The sequence below is a fragment of the Orbicella faveolata genome, unplaced genomic scaffold (assembly GCF_042242905.1).
Source record: "Orbicella faveolata isolate gen_17 unplaced genomic scaffold, um_ofav_v1 contig_13, whole genome shotgun sequence".
NCBI lineage: Eukaryota > Metazoa > Cnidaria > Anthozoa > Scleractinia > Merulinidae > Orbicella > Orbicella faveolata.
The window spans coordinates 20761705-20786435 of NW_028301540.1; the positions used below are offsets into that span (position 1 = coordinate 20761705).

The 24731-nt window shown below is 38.8% G+C and overlaps 3 protein-coding genes across 14 annotated transcripts; 2 read left to right on the forward strand and 1 right to left on the reverse strand.

The window, feature by feature from the left end:
• Positions 1–251: 251 nt before the first annotated feature.
• LOC110051140 (uncharacterized) lies at positions 252–6771 on the reverse strand. Of its 3 annotated transcripts, XM_089285012.1 has the most exons (6): positions 6677–6771; positions 5714–6539; positions 3995–4087; positions 3124–3186; positions 2571–2609; positions 252–1989 (listed from the first exon to the last, which is right to left on the reverse strand). In XM_089285012.1, the coding sequence occupies exons 3-6, from the start codon at positions 4047–4049 to the stop codon at positions 1688–1690; spliced, it is 459 nt and encodes a 152-aa protein (XP_089141138.1). In that variant the 5' UTR covers positions 4050–4087; positions 5714–6539; positions 6677–6771; the 3' UTR covers positions 252–1687. The 3 variants fall into 3 exon arrangements, with proteins under 3 accessions (XP_089141138.1, XP_020612790.1, XP_089141139.1); XM_020757131.2 differs by lacking the exons at positions 5714–6539; positions 6677–6771 and adding an exon at positions 4372–4863; XM_089285013.1 differs by lacking the exons at positions 5714–6539; positions 6677–6771 and adding an exon at positions 4182–4322.
• Positions 6772–6813: 42 nt separating this feature from the next.
• Positions 6814–15145, forward strand: LOC110051249 (uncharacterized). Of its 10 annotated transcripts, none has more exons than XM_020757266.2 (13): positions 6814–6898; positions 7241–7341; positions 8733–8783; positions 9057–9098; positions 9533–9718; positions 10132–10439; positions 10712–10861; positions 11440–11542; positions 12065–12124; positions 12418–13064; positions 14021–14050; positions 14457–14594; positions 14772–15145. In XM_020757266.2, exons 2-13 carry the CDS (start codon positions 7290–7292, stop codon positions 14817–14819), a joined length of 1815 nt encoding a protein of 604 aa, XP_020612925.2. In that variant the 5' UTR covers positions 6814–6898; positions 7241–7289; the 3' UTR covers positions 14820–15145. The 10 variants fall into 10 exon arrangements, with proteins under 10 accessions (XP_020612925.2, XP_020612927.2, XP_020612931.2 ...); XM_020757268.2 differs by having other exon boundaries at positions 14457–14585; XM_020757272.2 differs by having other exon boundaries at positions 9533–9658.
• A 1856-nt stretch (positions 15146–17001) lies between these two features.
• On the forward strand, positions 17002–24731 carry LOC110051243 (metabotropic glutamate receptor 8-like). The gene is made up of 4 exons (XM_020757261.2): positions 17002–18718; positions 21738–21984; positions 22235–22451; positions 22815–24731. Exons 1-4 carry the CDS (start codon positions 17135–17137, stop codon positions 23524–23526), a joined length of 2760 nt encoding a protein of 919 aa, XP_020612920.2. The 5' UTR covers positions 17002–17134; the 3' UTR covers positions 23527–24731.

Sequence of the window (24731 nt, forward strand, 5' to 3'; positions counted from 1 at the left end):
GCTATTGTCATTCGTTTGAAATTCACTGAAAATTTTTTCGGTGGAAAGATTATTACTTTAACCTTTGTATTTTAATATGTATAACCCTTAATAATGAATATGGTCAGGGTGTTGACTGACCACAGCAAATTAACAAACCCTTTACTTCTTGGTGTCGTGAAAACTATTGTTAGTTGTTGTCTAATCACGCTGCAGTGAAACGAAAACAAAATAATTTCTATCTAAGTATAAGTAAGAAAACATCAGTCATATAGGAGGGGGCATCTCGTTTATTGATCAGACATAAATTGCCCTAGGGTAGTTATTAACACAATAAACGTAGTAGACAAAACACGGAAATTCACTAAAACAAAATTTCCAAAATGAACTGATCAAAAGCGGAGATGCCGTCGAAGTGACAACTCCTAACGGAGAGACTCCTTAAATATTAACTTCTTAGCATAATTACATAACCTGCATACCAACGAATCTACATACCAGCACAAAACTATCTTACAATAACAACGTGAAAAATTATATTTAGCTATTGTGTTTTGGTTTGAGTCAGTTTGCATTGTTATCTTTTAAATATTTTGTTTTACTATCCGCAAAACCAGGAAACTACAGTTTCATAGTCTGTTTGTTCAAAGCTCTTTTACTTTCTCGTAAGATTGTCGAGCGCGCATGCGAAACAAAAAACGGGGGAGATTAAAGACCCAGATTTAGTCAGAATGCATTGCGCGCTGTGAGCATTGCAGAAAACAATGGAGACCTCTCTACCATGTACGCCACAACAATTACAGACGCGCGAAAAGCCTAATGGTCAATACTGGGTCTTTAAATTCGCAACGCAAAGCGGTACGGGGTGGGTAAAGGAAAAAATCATTAAGGGTTTTGCATTTAATTATATGCTTTCAGTTGAATCGTCACAAACGGTCCTTACATTCGCTCTTAATTTAACCTCTCTACAACAGCCACATCTCCATAAAGGCAACAGCCCTTTAAACGCGTCCCAACTCTCTATTGTCCCCAAGGTGGCCGTTTTGGAGAGTTTCGACTGTATCCTCTATACAAGGGGTCAACTAGGAAAGGTTAAAGCCATTTTTAAAAGACCTTTAAAAGATTATTAACAGCCACATAAATGACAACTGGCAAATGGCCCAAAATATAGCTAACAAATAGACGACATTTTAACTGACAACTGACATTTGCACACCCCATTCAGACCCTCGTCATATATTTGCACCCCCTCTTGTAATCGGAAGGTAAGTTATCACAGCATAGTGAAATAGCTGTGGATCCACCAAGCACTAGTTAAATAAAATGAATGGAACCATTAATTTACCTGCTTTTCACTCTTCGTGGAAGGACACTCATTTCTAGAAACAAGTTAATTTGCTTTTTCTGCATTTTTTTTTAAAAATATCATATTCTTGTTTTACACGTTCATTTCCTACAATCGACTAATTTCAAAGTTGACGAAATATCACTTTTGTATTTATTGGTGGCCTTCATAGTAGAATTATCAAATGTCTGGATGTTGTGTTGCAATTGTTATACTATGCCTGACGGGCCGGATAAAGATGTAATGCCACAAAAATCAGCAGTGTTAAAATGATATCATTTGGCTCACAAAATACTAAAAATTGAACAATTCTACGAATATACAACCTCTATAACAACGTGATCATTAGTAACGTATTCACAATCATCCGCCTTTAAACTTCAGAATAGGAAGAGGACCAGCAGCGTGCACCATTCGATTGACAGCTCTAATCAGTTCATCCTTTTGTTCGTCTAAACTCTTTTTCTCTGTTTGTCCCAATAAGAGTCTTGCCACGTGCTCCTCGTGTTTCTTGTACTCGTCTTTTCTTGTAAACATCCCGCATATGATTTTGTCATAAATTGAATTATCTTTCGTCCATTTATCGCGTAACTGAATTTTTCCTGAACATAATCGATGCAATCTTGTCGTTCTCTTTTCCCCTATTACGGCCTTTGCTGTGTTTGCTGCAAATAAGGATGTCACGCAATTAATAGGCACCTTCCAGTTATATAATGGCCTTAGTTCCAAAGGCGTAGTGTGCATTTTCCTTTGGGGAACACGCACCTAACAGGGTTTGGGGGAATGCCCTCCAAGAAATGTTTTCTTCAGGATATCTTTAAAGCCATTTCCCATGCTTTTCAGTGAACAGTTTCATAAATCAATGCATTGAAGAACGTTGAGTATTTAGTGACTTATGTTGTTTATGAGTAAACCTTTAGGATAACTGATATTGGATTTAACAGGAGACTAGAGACTGTCAAACCAACAGATTTCATTATTAAAGACGCTTTTCGTCAATGAATACATATATTTTTCTGGAATTCTGGAGGTATACGCGAGTGCGTACTTGCGTTTATGGTTGCTACGCCCCTGAGTTACAAGTAAAATCCTGCTCAAAAGTGTGTCTCACGAAATGACTTTGTACCAGAATCAACCTTTATACTTGTAGATTGCATTTAACTAAACCAATATTGATCTTTGGCTTCTAGTCAATAAACTTGTAAATAACAGTTACCGGGAAGCTGGAGTTTCAAGTTTTACTTACGATTTCCTTTAGGGTCTCCCAGAAGATATTTTAGCCAAGCTGTAACAAATTGATCATATGGGGTTGTTAAATTATAAAACTGAAAAATTGGCGCTTTCTACGTTTGAAATAAACGCTCACAAAAGATACTCGTATATGGTATAATCACTACAAAGCATAACGTCAACTCAGTCTTGAATCTGGACTTTTTTAAGATCATTTTACAACCGAAGTTCCTCTTCAAGTGCAATTCATTGAATGAGACAGTTCTTGGGTATGTTTTGCTTGATCAAACAACCAGGAGGCTAAGAGGTTTCACTTTTCTAAATTCTTGAGCCCTGGCCGACACACTTTAAATTGCAACTTCTTGATATCCAGAATGGAATTACTTCGTGTATGCTGTCAAATTTACTGGGCACTTGGTTGATCGGTATAATTTGAAATATTGCTCAACATACAAGTTGACGTTCGATCTTAACCTCACAAATTCTGCCATAATACAATTTTGGAATATGCGTCCAACTTTCTAAGAATTAGAGATGATGGCAGTAGCTACTGTTGATTATCTACTTACCGTATTCCCACGGTCTTTGTCTGTCGATTTTTATCTCGCGTTTTTGTGCTCTTCTACTGGAACCTAAAAATAATTATGTGTCTTGTTTTTTTACTTATTTCCAAACATTATGACGGTACACCCAATAAAAAAATATAAAATACGCTAGGTTTCTAAAAATGTAACGTTGGTTAACTAACGCAGCTAAGGTTATCTCGACAGTCACACAAACTTGACAAGTCGTAAAAGAGGATGGACATTCGATGAAAATTATTTCTCTCTGCTATGCAAGCATTTATATAATCCTTTGTGCCCACGATGTGTAAAATGAAGGGCCATACAAGCTGGCAACAGCATAAGAACATTTTGTAGCCTGCAAACAGGCTCCCGGCGAAGGCGGAACAAAAATCCGGCGACCGAAGTGAGCCGTTTAGCGAGAAATAAAGAATTCCGCGAAGCGAGTAGAGGAAAATGCGCTCCACCTCGTCACCAGACTGCTCTCGGCTAGCCCCGTTCCCCATAGACCACACTCGGCTAGCTCGCACTAAACCCAACCGGGATTCTTTTCGCAGGCTAAACATTTTGTTACCTTGTAAGCTACAACGGGTGTGCTTGTGGTAGACTTTAGATCCAGTTATCACTACCCCCTGCAGTGGTCAATCGCTACTTTCACTTTGTTACGTGATAACAACTTAATGAATACTAGCATTGGGGCAGAAATTGTTCAAAAATTTGTATGACTAAGCAAGAAACTCGCCATAAAGTAGCTAGTCCTTCTCTAAAAAGAATTTTTATCATGATTTAGCACCCGTCGAAAATCTTGTGATTAGGAAGTCCATTTGAACAAAGAAGATCAATGAGGCGTTTAGCCTTGATTGTACGTTCATCTTACCCGCGGCGACCACCTCCAGACAAGCTATAACTGCTGTGACGACCACCCACTTCATTCCCTTGTAAACATGGCGTGCAACTCAATCTTTGTACCCTAAATCGAAAGTAAATCAGCTTTACATAACAACCAGTATCAAATGAAGAAACGAAATATGTGTGTTTAAACTTGTAAAACCGTTGTCCAAAACCTTTTCTCTACTGTAACATCGGCTAGTGCTCGACAACAAATCTTCATGGGTCGGAAACTATCACGCATTGATAGTTTTGAATTAAATTGAACCGATTGAAGTAAGTAGAGGGAAAACGGATACTTATTCAAATTACCTGCCACCAAAAAATGATGTCAGTTACACGACATAAAGAAGTACTTCCACTTACCAAAACGTTTTCCTTCGTCTAATCGAAGTGTAGTCGCTTTCAATACATAACCGTAATCCCAAACACTGTCATGCCTTCCTTTACGTTTTGCGACATACCGGCTACTTTTAGACCCCGTAGTTTATATGACGTAATGTTTTGCCACCACCACAAGCCACTTGCTGATTTTCTCTCTTTGTTCTGGTTACTTTTGAGCTTTATTGCCCTTAACTGGTTCTTGTTTAGCTCAAACTAAGGTGCAAGTCGTTCTGTCTAGGTTTGGCCCTCGTTTTTCCATTTGACTTGCTATCAATTGGGGGCGTATGAACCCTGGTTTCTATTATGGTACACCTTACAGTCATACCTGCTTCAACCTGTTGTCATTATTCATATATATAAGCACCAATCCCCAGCTCCCCTAACAACTCCCTTGCGTTCCAACCCAAAACGTTTCAATTTTTCCTGCTGACATATGTTTTGTGCCTGAACATGTATTTCCCATATGCATTTCCTATAGTTCACCTATATTTGCTTCATCTGTATAATCCAAGCTTCTTTGATGCCTTTTTGGGATAAAATTAATATGTTTTGTCCATAATAAATATACTTCTTCTTAAAGTTATATGATCTAAAGTGTTTTCTCCATCGGTAAAGTGATAAGACGTCTGAATGCGAAAGCGATGCTCATTGATTTTGTAAAAGCAATAATCATTCACTTGAACCAACAGACGTGAGCTTAAAAAAACTTTTTTTTTTTGTCTTGTGTAATCATAATTACTCAAAACAGTCAGCGTTAGAACGTTCTGTCAGACAATATGATTTAGCGGGAGTTACGCACTACGTTCACCTATTGCCCAAATTATACAACTGTTATGACGGGTTGTACAGGCTAATTGCTTTTACCCTTTCACACCCCCTAACGTAAAATAGGGAAGAGACCCGTCTTTTTGGCAACGAAAAACCTTATTTCGGTAATAACGCTCTCCACCGGCATGTTACGAGCCCTTATGGAGGTGGCCGTAAGGAGAAGCCTAATTGTATTGACTTGCTAACGCCATCGCTGGATATTGCATTGAATTGTACTTTAAGTACAAAAAGGCAGAGAATGATAGAATGTAGATCAAAGGGTTTAATCAGGGTTGCCTCTGCATATATTTGGTCGTTTCTTGTCAGCTCATTTTCACGCGGTTTTGAATGGCTTATAATCCCCCCCCCCCCCCCCCCGCCCTCCCCTTGGCTCCTACCCATGCCCACTGCCGATTTGACTTAAAACTTGTTTATGTTTTTAATTATATTGCTGGTAATTAACTCTAGTAATTTAGGTAGCAAATATTGTTGGGAACGACCATACGGTTCTCCTTACCTTTAAATGGCATCAAGTCCAGTAATATTATGTTGAAGTACTATACGATACCCACTATAACATCCAAATTCCAATTCAACCAGGATAGAGGACCCAGAAGAAAACCAGCCAAGGCTGATGTGACTTCCTCGCTAAATGTTGATTTTTTTTTAAATTCAAGTCGTCGCCTTGAGTCACTGACCCAGATCACGTTTTTGTTTATGTTGAACTTTACAAATGATGAAAAGATAAAGCTTGTAGTTTAATATGGGTCGAGGGGTTGAGGCAAATAGCCACAGTCGCTGAAAGTAAACTTAAAAAAACCGATGCTTAAACGATAAAGATCTTTATCGGGCGTTTACCTTGCAACAAGTAAGGTGAGGTCAGTTTTTTAAGTTGATTGGTTAGGGAAAAGAGATCTATCTCAGAATGGCGATCTTTTTCTACACGTATATTTGAAGTTTTACATTTGAGAAAAGTTTCTCCTGAAAATTGAACACGCGCAATTTTTCATCTGTCACATTTCTGACACATGGCCATGTGACCAAGACGTTTTATTTCGAGGATTGAGGAGAACTGCACAGGAGATTGTGCAAACACTCAACACTCCAATATCTGAGCTATCAATGAATCCAGTGGAAGTAGATTACAATTAATCCAAATGATGGGTAGTGTACATGCTGTTCAGATGTCCATGGTCGGCACAGTGAAAACAAAGGCAACCAATTTCTTCTTCTGTTTAAATCACACTCGTCGATTACCGCACCTGTAATCTCCTTAAGCAATCCTTGTTTCGCATGTCAGAAGTATTGGAGCATCTCGGAAGCGAGCTGATGAAGCCGTTTATCTGCAAGAATGGTCATAGGTTTTTAAGTTTGAAGCTAGCAGGTGAGAAATCACGAGACAATGAGCACAGTTAAAGTGTTGCTAAAGCGTAGAAACCAAAAATACTACCGCAATTAAAGTAATTTTAACAATTATCACCTTAATTTCTATTGATTTTGATAACACAGTTGCCATCGATGTTTTGCTATTCTCAAGCTATAGAGCTGATATTTTGTAAACTCAATAAGGTGCAGAGTGGTAAATATTTAATCTTGCTTAAGTTTAAAGACTTTCTGGGTTCTTATGACGTCATTTATCGGAAATGACCAAATAGGAAAAGTTTACAGGCCCCCTTTGACTTGGATTTTTATTTTTTGAACGGTAAGTCCCTATTTTATTGACGTTTTGACCACACAAATGTATTTTTAGTTATGAACATTACGCTGTGGTCGTTCGCAGTGAAAACAAGCTATATTATTTAAACAATGAACGGTCATTACAAACAAAGTAAGAAGACCTGCTTCTCTTTGTCAATTTGGTGTAGAAACTGAAAAAACAGAGTAAATTTCTCTTAAAAATCCAAGATTTAGGAAGTATTATAGGCTTTTCGCCGATGCCGTTTGTTTTCACTTCAAATTGGTAAATGCTCTTGAGTAAAATCATCCACTACTTCGCAACAGATTCATAACCTTTGGTGATAAACTTCTGTCGTTTGCCTAGCAGGTACAAATTTGGGATAAATAAACAATATCGAACAAGGAAAGGCTGTGGAATGAACAACAGACTTCTTCTAACGTGCCTTACATTATGTTTGTCGCACACAGGTGAGTTCAACGATAGTCGATATTCAACATCGTTTGGCTAACAGTATATTGGCATAATGGCAGATTTGTTTAAGACATGTTTCTTTTCCTTCCTGCTGTGCGCCAGGTCTCAACAGGTTTGATGTGTCTTCCATGGCCCATATGTGTCTTCTGTAATTTGTTTTTGTTTATCTCTTACAGAAAATTTCATTTGCATTTTAGGAAAGCAACGTTGAAGTAGCAGTTTTCCTAATCTATCCATTCGACATCATTTGAGTTGTGATTTGACTTCCTGTTGACCATCTCAGAACTTAGTAACGTGTACTGAAGATTTTATCAGTAATTCAAAAGCTTTTAAACCGATTATATTGTGAACCCGTTTCACACTTTTAAAAATAATTTTATTTGCCCATTTTCAAAATAAAATTGTTATTCTTCGACTCGACTGAGCCAACATGGCGTACGTCGACGGGATAGAATGCAAATTTCCAACATCCACCTGAGTATCAGTTATTTTATGTAATAATGCAATGATTCAGACGTGTTTGAAAGTAAAATGAACCTCAAAGTTTTGCTCGTAAATGTATATCGTAAAGAGGTGCAAATGTCATTGCACCACTTCCACGGGAAACCTGCATATATGGGTCAGATGTCCATTGACCAGTGTTAGTAGCAATCATAAATTGCACCCAAAAAGTTAATTGAGAGTGAAACAGGTGTTACATTGTGTTTTTTACTCAAGGACTACTATTGTCTTTCTTGATTCGCGGTGGCTTTACTTACTCACGACAAAATTCAAAAAACAAAAAACAAAAAACAAAACAGATTGAAGGCTCCAAGATATTTTTCTTCCTACAGATATTTTTTTGTAGATTACACCAGCAAAATAAAATAGTGGCTCATGGACCTTATTTTTGATTTCCTAATTCGGAAGCAAAAGACTAGCATCACAGTTTAAACATTAGCTAGTATACCTCTATCTTTTAAAATGTTGAACTGTACGATTTAACTGATTAGTAGCTTTATCGGCATGCAAAGCTGTCGATTGAACAGTCAATTACTGTACAAACTAAGATTTATTTCTACCGATCGCCTTGGTACAGGTACCTTGAATTGGGCGACTTTGGTGGCAATAGAGCTAAACTTTTCGCTCAAAAATTAGGGTGGAAAAAACATTTTCCAACTGGTACATGTTATAAATATACAGAAGCACGTTAATTTCTCTTAAACTGATTTGTTTACTTTATTCTTCCGTTGGTTTCTCCAGCTTGTTTGGTTGTCGGTTTGTTTGTTTGCTTGTTTGTTTGCTTGCTTGTTGGCTATTTGTGGGCAAGGTTTCAATTATCAAAGCAAGTGTATTTTGTCCATGTGAGTTCTTGTCAAATTGTTCTCATTAATCTTTTTATCTTTAGTCTTCTCCGCTCCTCTCGAAACTTCTACTGTGAAGTCTGGAGCAGAGGAAGGTACGTTTCTAGATAAGTTTGTCTTTGAAATGCAAGATTGATTAAAGATTTCAGAGGTAAGGCCAAGACCAGTCCGGAAAAGGACCATTCGTTGAGGTTACCAGTGTAAGTTGACCGTCGTATGAAAAGACAAGCAATCCGTTTTCTTAAAAAAACTGGAATTTGTGGGTTGGTTAATTTAGATAACCGTTTTCATTCGAACAGGCCAAACAGCGGTTAGCGTTTTCTCAGAGATCAACAAAATACAAACATTTTCATTTAATTCGTTCTTAGCGCATCCGGCGACTCCAAAGTCGGTAAATCTGGAGGATAAAGGTGAGTGGAATTTTCAAACGATGCATGCGATTTGTCCGTGCATGGTCTGGAAAACACTGAATCACCAGAGAAGAAACAAATGCAGAGAGCATTTCCAGTTACACACTATTGTGGCACACAGTTGCCGTTTATTTCCTTTATGACGAAAAAGTCAACATCACAGCTTTGGTTGTAAATATAGTCACCTTCCAGGGATTCAATGACGCTATACAGTACATAAGACGTGGAATGCCTCCAAATTTTACTGCTTTGCATTAGGTGTTTACGTTGTTTGTTTTTCTGTTGGCAAGCCTATGTGCCATTTGCGTTTTCCTGCCCGAAAGATAAACCTCAAGTGTGAGAGTTACATTGTAATGTTTTTTTTTTATGTTATTACTCCGCACTAGACACCGTTGATTTTCAAGTTTTAACAACCTTATGTTTTATATTTTTAGTAAAAGAAGCAGTGCAAAAAGCTGAGTTAGATGCTAGCCTTGCTGCTCAGGATGCAGTGAAGCATGGGCATAAGGCCGAATCAAGAGTTGAGAGAATCAGAGGGTCGGCTGAGCCAAGTCATGAAAGTAATGATGAGACTGCAGACGACAAGCCAAATCAAACATCCAGAAAACATGCGACTTTAGGCACGCTTTATATGTCTATTTAGTTTATCTAAAGGAAGTACCTTTCATGTTTTGAGATGAGGTGTTATTGGGACGATTTTAAATTGAGAGGCGAGGGTAATCTGACATTACTTTGGTTTTTCTATGCTCATGGTATTTTTTCCTCTTGGCGCCATCGGGAATTTACGAAACAAAGTTAGGTACATACATGTACGTATATATAATTTACAAACTTCCAACTGAGACAATTTGCTTCCCTCATTGTTAACACACAAGTGGAAGTGCGCAAAAGGCTACTTCTTTTGGTTTGGTTTCTTGATAGGTTTTGTGAGTTCTTTGCCTTTTACTCCTTAATGTGTAGGACCTAATGAAATACTAACTGCTTGTAATGTTTATCGTATTGCTAAAATTATTATGGCTATACACTTTTTCAGTAAGTGACATCGACGAAGGACCTCACATTAAGCGAGTAAAAGAACATAAAGTGAACCGAAAGCCAGGTGGTATAGGCAAAATGATGGGATTGGGTGAGCTAGGAGACCTCGGAGGTAATAACAATGATTACAAAGAAGACACCAGATTAGAGGATCGTTTAGCTATGGAAGCTGAAGAGGAAAAGAAATACGAAACAGGAGAGGGGTACGGCGGTGGAGGGGGTGGAGGAGGTGCAGGAGCAGGGTGGGAAGATGGGGGAAAAGGTGTCAACTGGGCCACAAATATACAAAGACAGGACGCTGCAGAGGTACGGAATGGAGATTTTAAAATGCTGTCAATTTAATTTGTTTTATCCCTAGGGCTGGCGAAGAACTACAACCAACCATTCTGCCAACCTGCGTCTTTCTAAAGCACTTTTCGCACACACAACCTAAATTTATTGTTTCTGTCAGGATGTGGAGAAATCCTTAAATAGTGAGGTTAAACATATTCATATCGCATAGTCGTACTAACAAAGAACACTTAAAGAGAGATGTAGCAATTTAGCTGTCACGCGATAACTTCTTATATCTAACACAGAAACAAAGCATTCAGGCCCAGGTCGCCTCTGAAAGTGCTCATGAGCTGGACGAGATTCAACGTGCAATCGCGGCAGAGTCCCAGTCCTCTCGTGGTTCTGCTTCCATTGGCAATGGAGGTGCTTCTGTGGTTGGCGGAGCTCCTGCAGGGGTAAAGAGACATTTTCATGCTGTTGGCTGTTTTCGCCGCAGTAGAGGGACTGGTTTTGCTGTAGTTGTTACAATAATTCAATCAAAGCAAAAGCTGTTCAATCAGCTGCCATCGTGTATTTATCTGACTGACTGCTTAGTTGACAAATGCACATGCTTACATCTACGTACTATGAATAGCCTCTATAGGTACTTTAGTAACACCAAAAGGTTGCCGTTTTCTCACGAATCTTGTTGCAATTTCTTTGACACAACAGATATAAAGAGTTTGCGATGATCTCGACTATGGTAAATGTGACAAAGAGGACCTTGAAGCTTCCTCATATAATTTCGCATAATATTTCTTAGGGTATAAAAATGCATCTAGCATTGCTTACAGAGCAGAGATGGGAAAGATTTACTCTTATCATCAAAAAGCATAGAGAGCTTTACAATATCACAGATGAGTCATCACGAATGGTGACGGATTATAGAAACATGTTTTGCGCAATTAAGGTCCTAAGCTCTCACGAAATGTAGCATGCAGAGGCCACTGAAGTAAACGGATGTCTGTTAATTTATACCTTTTTAAATAAACAGGCACAGCAAGAAGGTATACAACCGAGAATATCTAGCCCTCAAGAAGAAGGAAGAGGAGGTCAACCAGTGGCCTTTGGGGGAGGTCAACAAAGAGAGAACCAAGGTAAGCACATCACTTTCTTTATGGATTTCTGGTGACTTTGTGGACAAGCATAGGTCTTACTCTCCGTCTTACCCTGTGTTTTCGTTTAACTATTTTCGCGCTTCTCTTGACCAACTCTTTATCTAGCTAGCAAATTTCTTTCTGCCAAATGTTATTCAAGGAGAAAAAGATCAAACCCATCTCAATAACAATGATGTATAAATAAAGTGGAGGTAAGAGTACGACTAGATCCTGAAGAATTTCCTTCAGCAGAATGTCCCCGGACCGCCGAACAAGGACGTTAACTTCTATGTGAATTTGATCACATACGGGAAAAGATAGTGTCCATTGTAGCATGCTGTTTGAGCTGGCTGTTTGACTTTCTTTAAGAAATTCTTTCCGTCGAACAAGATTAGGAAATAGTTCTATCTATAAATGAATTGCGTTACTGCATTTGCATGTTCTAACTGGACGTCTTGTTGCACGTGTCTTCCTTTTGCATGCCTGCATGATGACGGACACAATAAAATCCCGGCCACGTAGACGAATTTCAGGAATATGCTTCTCCTTATACATCCCAACAATCATCTTTTGTTCAGCCAGGTTGGTTTAACAGACCTTTCATAAAATTTATAACAAATTTGGTTTACCTTTTTATTAGGTGGTTCTCTACTTTCTAACCAACAAGAAAATGTGAGAGGTGATTTCAAATCATTTGCCCCTCCTTTTGGCGTCCTACAGCTTTGAATAATTCTCGTTTAATTGTAGTGCAGTAACAGAAGTAAAAGAAGTAAATCGAATACGAAGAAGCCCTGGCACTTTTGATAAATTGTTCAAATTCATTGTTAAGTGGCCCTTTCTATCATTTTTTTGTTTACTGAAACATTGCCTCGCAGAGATTTCAAGCCTTATTCACCAAGCAGACAAAATGTTGCCAAACGAAATGAGAGGATCTTCACAACAAAGCAACATGGAACTCGGTAGTTTGGGAGCACGTGGAACTCAATCTTTAAATGGTGGCATGGAAGGCTTTGGAGGCCTTGAAGGAGCGCAACAACTAGGTGGACAAGGTCAGGCAGCACCAGTGGAACAAGCTCCCATGGGAGGATCAGAGAGAACGGGATTTGGAGGGGCCATGGATGCAGGTGCGATGGGACAGGAGGCGATGGGACAAGGGGCGATGGGAGGAGGTGGAAGATTGAGTGAATCTGCGGTAAGCCGCATGAGTGAAGGTTCCCTTGGAGGTGGTGGTTCTTTGCAAGGAATGCAAGGTGTTCAGAGCGTTCAAGGAATGGAAGGAATGCAGAGCATGACATCTGCTTTTACAGGAGGACAGCAAGTTCAAGGAGGGATGTTATCCGATGGTGGTGGTGTTAATGCTCTACAAGGGCAAGGAATGATGGACGGTAGTCTTCAAAGTAACAGTCTTCAAGGAGGCGCTCTCCAAGGAGGTCTACAAAGCATGATGGGTGGAGGACTAGCGGGACTTCCGGCCATGGGCGGTGGGGGAGAATTTGGACAGCAACAAATGGCATTTAAAAAGGTAAGTGACTAACAATACATCAGCATTAAAAATGCCCACATGGAGATGCAACATCTTCCTGCCACCTGACGCGCTTCAAAGGCATACTGCTGCTGTTATTTTTGATTAAAGCTTTTCTAAATGCACATCTCTTATAATAGTCACAGTATTTCAATTCTTTGATAACTGATAATAATAGGACCAAGCGTATAAAAATCATTAATGCCTCTTGTATTGAAATTTGGTGTCCGGTTAAAGACCTGTGAAAAGATGCAGATATGATACATTAAAATTCTGCTATAAGCCCTGGCTTATAGAACTAGTAAAAGGGGTTGGGTTGGCTTACAAACAAACTCAGTGGGAGGTTTACAACATCCAATAGTATCAAAACGTGTTTTCCATTTAATGGTTTTAAGCTTTTAACCCCAAAAGTAAGAAGACATACGGCGAGGCACAGAGGTCATTGTATGGAGCTTCCTAATAATGACAAAGACCAGAAGTTGCGCTGTATATGTTGGATTTTATGGTATTGCGGTAATTTTGTATTCCACGGTTTGTATTCGCCGTTCGATGATGGTTGTCCGCACAATAGAGAGGCATACCTGATGTTCTCACATAAAATAGCTCGATTAACCCATCACTTGTTTCCTGAGAGAAAAATAAAATATTCCACCCATATCCATAGCGTTTGTAACAAAGGCAATTAACAATTAATGCAAAGCTCAAGATTTTAAAAATACAGAACCCTAAAACATTAGCAATTCTCTTGTGTCCAGTTAAGAGATACAAAGCTTTGCAGTTTGTTCTCTTTTAATAGTGAGCTTTAAGACTGATAAAATTGCCCCCAGACTGATGCATTAAGCTCCACTCCTTCTGCTTTTCAGGCTTACGGCCATGAGACTTAATCGTTTTTTACTAAATATTAACAAATGGACAAAGCAATTACCGACTGACGACTTACTTTTATCCTTAAACAGTCAACAATAGCAAGACCAAGTGATTTCCAGGTAACGACATCACTTTATTCTACTGACAGTACCGCTACCTACACATAACATCACGAACGTTACTGGACGGCGTTCTCATAATACATAACTTTTAAACGTAAAGTTAAACCTCTGTTGGGCGGACACCATCATCATCTTTTATAATTTAGTTTATTCTTTAACATATTTATCATTTTCGTCTCTTGCTCCATTATAAAGCGGTAAAACCTCAATTAAAATATCCCTCTTTCGTGGAAGTTCAGTAAGATTACATCAATGAAATGAGTCAGCTAAATTACTAGAAAGACCCCAGTCGTGGAAGGGAACATGTAAAAATCTCGCTATTAACTTGATTTGTCAACAAACAAGCGTATTTCAACATTTGAGACATTTTGCATAGCTGTTCTAATCTAAGTTTATTTCCTAGCGCTCCAAGACACATCAGAAGGAAGAAAGCAAACGTAAACTAAAGAAGACCTCACAAGAATACAAAGATGCTACTGCAAAGGGTTCAACGCCAGCTAAGCATCTTTTGGAAGACAGAAAGACTGTACCGGTAAAAAAGGTTGATGCCATACTCTTATTACATGTGTTGATAAAAACCAAAACTTAGTAATAATGATTATACATTCACACTTAATGAGCCCTTCCCCCATTTTTAAGCAAGGAAGGGTCCTTCTCAATTTCAGCGTTGTATCTATGACCATCTATCTAAAATTTGTCTCTTTCTTGTCCTCTCTAGAGTAAAATGACAAAAAGGCAACATTCAAAACACTCGAAAACGCAGTGAAGCTGATTAACTTGGTCGTAGTCTACTATTGCCGCTACTTGGAATGCATCCAGGAAGAGGACATAAAGCTTGGACTCTTACGACACACACTGCAAGATGATAAACAGTTTTTTTAATAACAATTGTCTTGGAACAATCGTTTAAGAAGCACTCGAATAAAAAACAACTCTTATCCGTAGGAAGCAATTCATAAATGTAATAAACATAACCCTTGTGTGATCACCCAGCGTATTTCAAGGACTAAATGTTTAAACGTGTGATATTTTTTATTTGATACTGTCTTAGAGAAGAAATAACGTGTATAAATAAAGAAAAATACAGAAGAAGTCTTTGTTGGGGGGTTTATTGCGGTTTTAAAAAGAATCTCGAAAGGTGAAAACCCTCAGCCGTCTTGCTACAACACAACGCTCGCAAATGTCTGCTAGGCCTTGATACATTTTGGCGCTATCCATGATTTAATATACCCTCTACTGTAATCAGACTCCTTCCGCACTCAAAGTGTCGGCCATTTTTCCATGCATTGTAGCCTTTAGAGCGTGTTGTGGACACAATGGCAACCTTAAAATAGCGAAGAGAGGCGTACTTTCCATATCCTCATTGTAGCTAATAGTGGGGGTATTGACGTCGACCCGAATGATGTGTTATTCGCTTGATTGCGGGGTTTCCATGAACGTGATTCCTTCGAAACAAGAGAGGATGTAGGATAAGAAAGTTTATCACTCATATAGGCCCTATATTCTCAAGGTAATCCCTCTCAGGTTACTTTTAGATATGGGATCCAGTTCTCCGCGTATAATGCGGCCACGCAGTTGTTTTTTTGGAGGATGAAAATGCATAAAAAGCCGCTTGAGATGTCCATCACAGGATTGGTTGCGGGACCATCCCGGTTTTAATGAAGCCGGGAGTGATCTAAATAAATCTTGAGGGCTATTACCTTGAGAATAAGCCCTATATGGGCGATAAACTCTCTTATCCTTCCAGCATCCTCTCTCGATCAAACTCGTTTCTTGTCCACTTATTTAATCAAGTTTTCAACGCACTTTTCTCGCAATAAAGCAATGACGACGAGCGCCAAACATATATGGAGGATACGTTTAGAATAGCGTATGGGAAGTGTGAACAAAGTCTCTGAAATGAAATACGTCATTTTTAGAGATAATTATATCACTTTTCAAAGTAGAAGCTAAGAACAGTCAGAAATCTGATTTAATTTTTATTGGCGGCGATCTCTGGTAAACATCTCAAATGACAAAACTAACACAAATGAATAATCTGCTGATGTAAAATCTGAATACACAGCATATCTGCGTGCTTCAAAGAAGAATGTCATCCTGATTCCGGTTTGTATCGATTGATCAAAAGATTAAGAAGGCTTTTTATTTCATCCCTATAAAAATATATAATAACCAGCTCCTTCGGAAAAAGGAAAATAAAGTTTAAGATTAAACAAAGTTAATGAAAACGACTCTAATCCCCATAACTTCATGTACGACCATGACATGTCCGACTTTTCGTAGACCGACATCATATCCTATGTACATAAAAATTTAGCCATCTAATATTGCAAGGACAACTCCAAAATTTTGTAAGCATTAATGTGAAATACGTAAAGCTATTTTTATAGCTTTACTTCCTGATCATGCAGTTTGTAAATAAAGATTTCCCTGTTCAGTAAAAGCAAACAGTTCAAGTGCGCCCTCTCACAGCTAAATGCAATGTATCTAATCACGGGATTTTGGTTTTAATTACTCGTCTGAAAGCAGGTGTTTCGGAAATTTTGTTTTACATCTCGGGAAAAAAACGACTTACAGATAAGACCACACGCTTCTTAAAATATTTTAATTTCTGCAAATCAAATTACAGCCCCAAATTAGAGAAAATTTAAAACTGTATCTGCAAATCACCAAAATTAATCAATACTAAATATAGAAATTTCTCAATTGCAATCACGCCCCCAAGTTTGCTAAAGCTTCTAAAGAAGATCCAAGAAGACCTTTGTAATTTGATGATATGTCAAAAGCGATTATTGGCGAAACAGTGTCATTATTTGCGATCAAAGTAGCCGCCTCAATTATGCCACAGCCGTGCTACAATTTCTCTTTCCGGATGTAGGCGTCATAAAAACATAAACAATTCTTAAAAGGCGTTTATTTTTTTCTTTCATTCAATTCAAGTAGTGCTTTTTTGGGGGAGAAAGCAAGTATCGAAAATCTTAGAAGCAATAGACGGCTACTGTTAAAGCCCAGACGATAAAACCTTCCATCTTAGGCATGAGCTTGGGAAAAACAATCTGTCAGAGTTACTGTTGATCAGCCATGATTTACCAAGCCAACTCTTTCCGGATCGCCTTGGCTCTGCATTTAGTACTGTCATCGACCTGTAGTCAGCAATCAAGCCAAAGCGAAGCTTTCCAAGCAGGAGATCTCATCCTTGGTGGTTTGTTTCCTGTTCATTCGTATTGCCCGAGTTCTTGTCAAGACAAATGCGGTGATTTGCGATCACGGGATGTAGTTTATTTCACCGAGGCCATGATTTACGCCATCGATCAAGTAAACAAGAATCCAAACATTCTTCCAGGAATAATTCTTGGATTTAAAATCCTCGATTATTGTTCAAAAGACGTCATAGCATTAGAAAAAGCGTCTTATTTTCTCCCTTCATGCTCGACCTCAAAACCACCGCCAATCGTCGGAGTTGTGGGACCATACTCAAGCAGTGTTGCTCTTCAGGTTTCCAATCTCCTCGGACTTTTTCAGGTGCCGCACATAAGCTACGGCGCTACCAGTCCTCTCCTCAGCGACAAAAACCGTTTCAAGTATTTTGTACGAACAGTACCGTCTGACGAGGTGCGCGCAAGGGCCCTCGTTGATCTTTTACTTTTAAACGGCACAAAATATGTGTCTGTCGTTTATTCGGACGATGAATTTGGCAGAGAAGGAAGTAAATACTTCACACAACAGGCAAACAATCGCGGCATCTGCATTGGTACAATAAAGGCACTTCCACAAGGTGATGCAGTTTTAACTTTTGATGAAGTAGTGAAGGATATAAGTCAAAAAACGAATGCCAAAGTTATCGTCCTCTTTTGTTCCAAAAGTGATATAAGTTTACTTTTTAATGCAGTAAAAGAGCTCGGAAAACAGAGCGTCTTTCGATGGCTTGTCGGAGGTGATTCGGCTGAAATGTCGGTTTATTTAAATGGAAACGAAGACATGGCGAATTATATGGTGTTATGCTCTCCTCAGAATGAAAAGGCGACACATTTTGAAAAATGGAGAGACGAAAATAACGGAAGTCGCAATCCATGGATTTCAGAAATGAAGCAGCAAAGGAACAGGTCAAAATATCGTTCAGAAAATCCCCTTGATACCTTTATTAAACGAGAAATATTTTCTGCAGATATGTACATTCAAAGCGTGATTAACTCCGTGTACACTTTTGTTAACGCACTGGACAAAATCTTCAAACTCTCTTGCAAAAATTCTTCAAATACTATATCGTGCTTGCAAGAACAATCACAACAGCGAAAAGCTTTGCTTGACACTATTCTTGATGTAAAGTTTGAGACTCTAACCGGAAGGCAAATTGAATTTGACGAAAATGGAGATATTTCAGCAGAATATGACTTGTTAAGACCACAGAAAGATGCCTCTGGAAAAACGTGGAGGCTCGTAACGTTAGGTCACTGGGGTCTTGAGAGGAATGGTTCAGGTCCTGCTAGGATGAAGCTATTTCAGCACACCAACATACTGCCCCGTACATTCTGCAGTCGTCCCTGTAAAAGAGGAGAAAGAAAAATTACCATCGAGCCTTGCTGTTGGAAATGTGATCCGTGTAAACCCAATGACGTCACGAATAGCCAGCAAACAGGATGTACGCCATGTGCCCGAGGTTTTGTGGTGAGCTTGAATTAAGTTATGTGAATGAAAGCAAGTTAAAATGAATAGTTGTATTTATTTTGTCATCGGTTTCAATGAGTTGACCCGGAATTATATCATTTACCTTAATTTTTACCATTTATTCTATTATTTACTCCGCGCCCGGAAAGGCTTGCCATTAAAATTGTCACGGCTTCATTTTGATCCACTACTCGATGTTAGCTGTTTTCAGGGGCGGATCCAGAAAATTCAGAAGAGGGGGCCGAGTCTCTCACCCTTCCCCTTCCCCCCGCTCCCCCCCCCCCCCCCCCGAATGAAAACTTCACTTTTCAGGAGATATGCAGCATACAAGATTGTGGGTGTATTCGGGATGCAAAGTAAAGTAACGTTAACGTTTCGGAAGATAGAATTAAAGAGCATTTTATAAAAACGATTTTCAAAGCAAAATCGTAGTGTTAGTGGTAGGCGAACTGTTAACAGAGTCATTGCATTGCATTTATACATCCAGTATTAATCGAAATAAATCACTGCAGTGGTTTGATAAATGTCATCCTTTTCTGGTTTCGTTTGGCGTACTCGTCAACAGCTGCATTATAATTTAAAGGTATGTCTTTGTGAATAAAGAGCAACAACAGTGCATTTAGACGTTCTTCTCCCATGGTGCTGTGATAAACATTCTTCACAAAGCGCAGTGAAGAGTTGCTATGTTCAACAGTTGCACTTGTGACTGGGGTGATTAACAGGAGGCGCAGAATTGTATGGACATTGGGGTAGAGGCTTGACCTGCAGGCTTTCAATCTCTTGTAGTGTCGTGAATTTTACGGTAGCGTTGTTCCTAAAAATAAAAGCAAGAATTAACATATATTTCAAGACAAGGTATAATCGGTTTTTTCAGCTTATCACAGTTTCATATAAACTTGGTAACCCATGTATAGTATTAACGTAGAATAACATACCAGAAGCACTTCCGCACTGCTTGGGGACGGCAGATCAGGGGAATAATGCTGAATAAGTTTCTCTTGAGAAGACTCGTTAAGCTGCTGTAAGTTGGCAGGTATCAGTAGCAGTCCAAGCAATGCCGCTTCTGATCGTCCATTAAAGCGGGTATTTATTTACTCCAACAAGTTGTCAAGGAAAGGAAGAAATATTGCCCGTGGAAAGTAGGCGACTGGTGTCCTGGCATTACCGGGTGTTGTTTCTTAATGTCTGCCTACCAAAAGTTCGAGGGATGCTTACCTTGACGTTTGCCTTCTTAGCCATCTTCTTGATCTTTTCATACACAGAACTTGCAAATGTTGTTTTAGCATTCTTGCGCATACCTTTCAGCTGTTCCTTCACAACGTTAACATGCTTGCTGCCTCAATAACATTCAGTGTGGAACCCTGTAACGAATGGCTGAGTCCTACAGTGAAACGTTCCAGAAGGGAAACGTTACTTATCATAAAGACAGCGAATGATAATCAAACTTGCTCTTTAAAGCTCGCTTTCACCTGGCACAAGTAGAAACAACTGATCCATTTTTATAACATCGTCAGCAAACTGTTATTGCTGTAATGATTCTAATCGTTTCTGTCAGAATTTTCTATCGAGAAATTAACTCAGGATTATAAATCAATTTACGCAAAACCCTTTGCGACAAATCATTACATTGAGTGCTTTAATATAAGCTAAAGTTTAATATTTTTACTTCATTTGCCTTTTTGCTGGGGCGGATGATCACCAAACAAAGTCTCCAAGGCAGAGCTCGAACGTTGCCCGCTAACAGACAGATACAGATCTAAAAAAAAACCATTACGTTTAACTTAGGTCAAATAAGTAACGTACTCACCTGGTTCACGATGAAATGTAAACAGTGTCTTCTTTGCTTTCCTCGAAAACTTCAGAAAAATATTTCACTCTTCAGCAGTGCAGCAAGGGACACGGCGTGACAATATTCGTGTCCGGTGTTCCTCGTCATTTCAAACCGAAAGAAACGCATGTTACATTTGGCGTTAACAATGAGCGCGAATTTTAATTTTTGGGTTAAGTTTGTTTGAATATTTGATAATATATTATAATTGTTAACACAAAATATATTTTAACTAAGGAAAGCTCCGAAATTGAATAAAATTGGAACCTGATTGTATAATTATAACAACACTCAAAGGACGGTTTTGAAAATACAAGAACATACAAGAAAAGAAAGGGGGGGCCGTGGCCCCCTCGGCCCCTCCCCTAAATCCGCCTATGGTTTTGTTTTAGGTTTTGGTTTGCTTTTTTTTTTTTTTTTTTCTTTGGACCGATTTCACTTTTTGCGCATTGTAGAAACCAAATGAAAATCTTACTTTCTGCTGTCCGTAGTACCTTAACTGCAACCAGGGTATCGGCCTTTTCTCTTTGTTGCAGAAAGTCTTTGATAAACGAAAAATCTCATATCAGCAACTTTTCCTGGCAAGGATTTTGTCGCAACAAATACGTAAGAGCTTACAATATTCACATTTACTGAAATTTATCTTCTGCCAATTTCATGATGTCATTAGTTTTTCATTCAAGTTCTTCAGATCTCAAAATTATTTATACGACTGAAAATCTAAAAGTTAAAAATCTGGGAAGATATCCTTGTTCGTGACAGGCTAGAAACACCCTCATCCAGGACGTCACAAACAGGCCACGTTCGAACATCAATATTCTAACATGGCTTTCAGGACAAAATTTGCGAATGTTCTAAGTTTCTTTCGTCCATCAATTCCCAAAAGAAACTTGGATTCAAAGGAAACACAACCAATTTAGAAGTTTGTCTTGAAAGCCTGAGCCATGTTAGAACATTTATATATTTGAGCACTCGGCCAGTTTCAAATAATTGTTCTGGTTCCGAAACAAAGCATTGAATCAAGACCAAATTTGCGTAGCGATAAAACGTTTTTGTCCGATTTAAAGTTTAGTTGTTTGCTAGAAATTTGATAATGTGAGACACAACATACCCACTAATTCTCTCACTCGCCCTCATCATATCAGCAGGAAAAAAGGCTTTGATTTATTTGTTTACCTTTTATTTTTTTAGCCAGATGTCAACAAAACAAAATGCCTGCCTCAACCTGTTGCCAATGTGGACCCGTCGCCATCTTTCATTCTGGTTACCTTGTTGTTCTCAGCGGCTGGACTCGTCTGTACGTTGTTAACTCTGATCATGTTTGTCACTCTGAAGAATCATCCGGTCATCAAAGCGTCCAGTCGCGGACTTAGTTGTGTTTTATTGGTGGGAATAATGGTATCTTATGGCGAGAATTTCTTAGATCTCATAGTACCAGGTAATTTCTGCACACACGGGAAAAAAGCCGAAAAGCCTTAAACAACACAGGAACAAATAAATGCTATTGTGAGCCCATGATTTAAGTATAAGATGTAGGCTAGGGAACTCGCCGAGCCCGTAATATACACAACATCATGGTTGGTACGTATTAACTGTTAACAAAGTCAAAAGAGAGCATAGCACCTTTTGTCCCGATGGTGACTCCCAAATGATATCATTGAAAATATAACTGTTATTTCTTCATACAGATAAACGCGTGTGTAGCATGAGAGGGTATACCTGTCTTGGCCACGTAACTTGTTATGCTGTGATGTTTTCGAAAACCTTGAGGGTGAATCGTCTATTTAACTCTTCCCTCCGTGAAACTATGAATCCAACATTTGTCAGCACGCGATCGCAGCTACTGGTGATTGGTTTCATCTTAGGACTAAGTATAGTTTTCTCGACAATTTGGGGTTTTTTCACGTAAGTATCTGTACTGTCTACATATTACGGTGGTTTAATTTCACTTGGCACTTCACTTACATCTTACAGCGATTTTCACTTGAGTGTAGAAAGCAATTCGCATTTGATTTGGTTTTACATTGCTACGCTAAACGATTGACATCCAATCAGAAGTGAACCAAAACATGAGAAACTGCCATTTCACTCGCACACGTTTCCTGCGCCTTGTGTCCGCCACATGACTGTATTTGCTTCGATTTTGATTGGTTCTTTGGATTGTTTGTGTGCTTTGTAATTAACCAGATTTCTTTGGTTTTGGTTATACGATACTCAGATGAAAACCTCTCCATACTGATACAGTTTTGACTCTTGATTTTGTTTTAGATACCAAGACAGTGTATTGAGAATCTACACACCAGAACAAGTCGTCGTGCAGTGCAGTGTTACAGATTTGTGTGTGTTGATCACAAATTCATTTTATCTCACCCTACTTGTTTTGTGTGGTGTCTACACATTCAAAACCCGCAAACTTCCAAAGCAGTTTCGAGAAACTAAAGGTTTAGCTTTCACAATTTATTTAGCTGCCACATTGCATCTCATTGTCTTATCCATTGTTTGCACCATGGACGAGCAGAATTTGGTTCGAGGAAGAGCGGTCAAGTTAAGTCATCCGCTGGCGGCCTCGGTTGTGCTTTTCCCAATTTTCTTACCGAAATTGCACAGTGTAATTTGTCGTAAAGAAAAGATGGTAAATAAGATAGAGAGAAACAAATATTTATCTGGAAATGTTGTTACGGATGGTTGCTTGTTACGAATGAGTCAATCAACTCCAGATCTTCTCCGCCGACGACTTGATAGTGCCACCAACAATCTTCATTTAGAAGGGTTACCTGGTAATTCAAACCGAAGCCATGTTGAATCATTAGCGACACTCGTCGAAGATTCCCGTACAACATCCATCGATACATTACGAAGTAACATTGGCATGCTGGACCGAAGTATATCAGCAAATGAACTGAACAAAAGGGTAGAAAGAAGTGATCGTTCATTGTTGGAAAATTACGCCAATCATTCCATCTATTCGACTTGGTTATAAGTTGCATATCAAAAAGGTTCAAAACTGACTGCCACAAATTTGTATGAGTATACAGCCATGAGTCCTCTCACAACAAACCACACTAATGGAGTAAGAACAATTAATTTATCTATATTTTTTATTTATTTTGGTGTTTTGAAACAAGAAAGTGGACTTACTAGGCATATTTATCTACTAAAACATCATTTTCTTTATTTGCATACGGGAAGTATTGATAGAGATAGAGTTACCAGTTCTAAGAATATAAGGATGCGTTCCTTTGGGGTGATCAGGATCAGGATCAGTGATCCAAGATCACTCGGATCATGGTGCATCTAAGGAATCAACGAATCCACTCTGGTCACGGATTCATCGGTTCTTTTGATGAACTACGATCCGAGTGATTTTGGATCACTGATCCTGATCCAGATCACCCCAAAGGAACGCACCCTAAAAATACGAAAATTCAGCGGCTCCTACTCCAGTGCTCTAGTGCGTCTGACGTTTGAGCTTTGACAAACGCCTCAGAAACAAGGATTGCTTTTTATATTTCATATATCAGACTTGTTGTACTCAGCTTACAAAGAACCTTGATAGAGTTGTCGCTATCGTGCTATAGACCTCATCAATTATGAAGTTTATTTAACCAATAAAAAAGAGTGTCTTTAAAACACGTGGATTTGTCTGCGAGGGACGTACGTTTCAGAGAAGTTTGAGGTTATCTGGATCAAGACAAGATGACGGGCAAGAAGAGAAAGGGAGGAAATACCTTAGAGAAAAGCACAATATCTCACTAAACTATATTGCCTTCGTCTGGGGTCTGATCGACAAAGGAATTTTAAATATAAAGTGGATTCCCGATTTCTCGAGTCCACCGGTTCGATTTTTCAGACTTCCAGACAACTCGAACCAAAGGTCGTTTCCCTCCCTTCTGTCAAACGTTCTGATTTTCGTTTCCTTTGGAGACTCGAAAAATCGGGGAATTCCATTGCATTCGGTGATGTTTAGACCAAGCTTCGCTACAGTTTAGTCACTGTTTATTACACTCGCCATTTCTATTCGTTTAGCGACTATTGTCTATAAGAATCATCTGCTATAGCATGAAACACCATAGACTTAAGAGATTGTAATAGCGATTAATATACCAGAATGAGGAATTTAGCCGTTAATTCTAGCAAGCTTTCATACATTAGCTACAGGTCAAATTTAGCTTGGCAAATTTATGT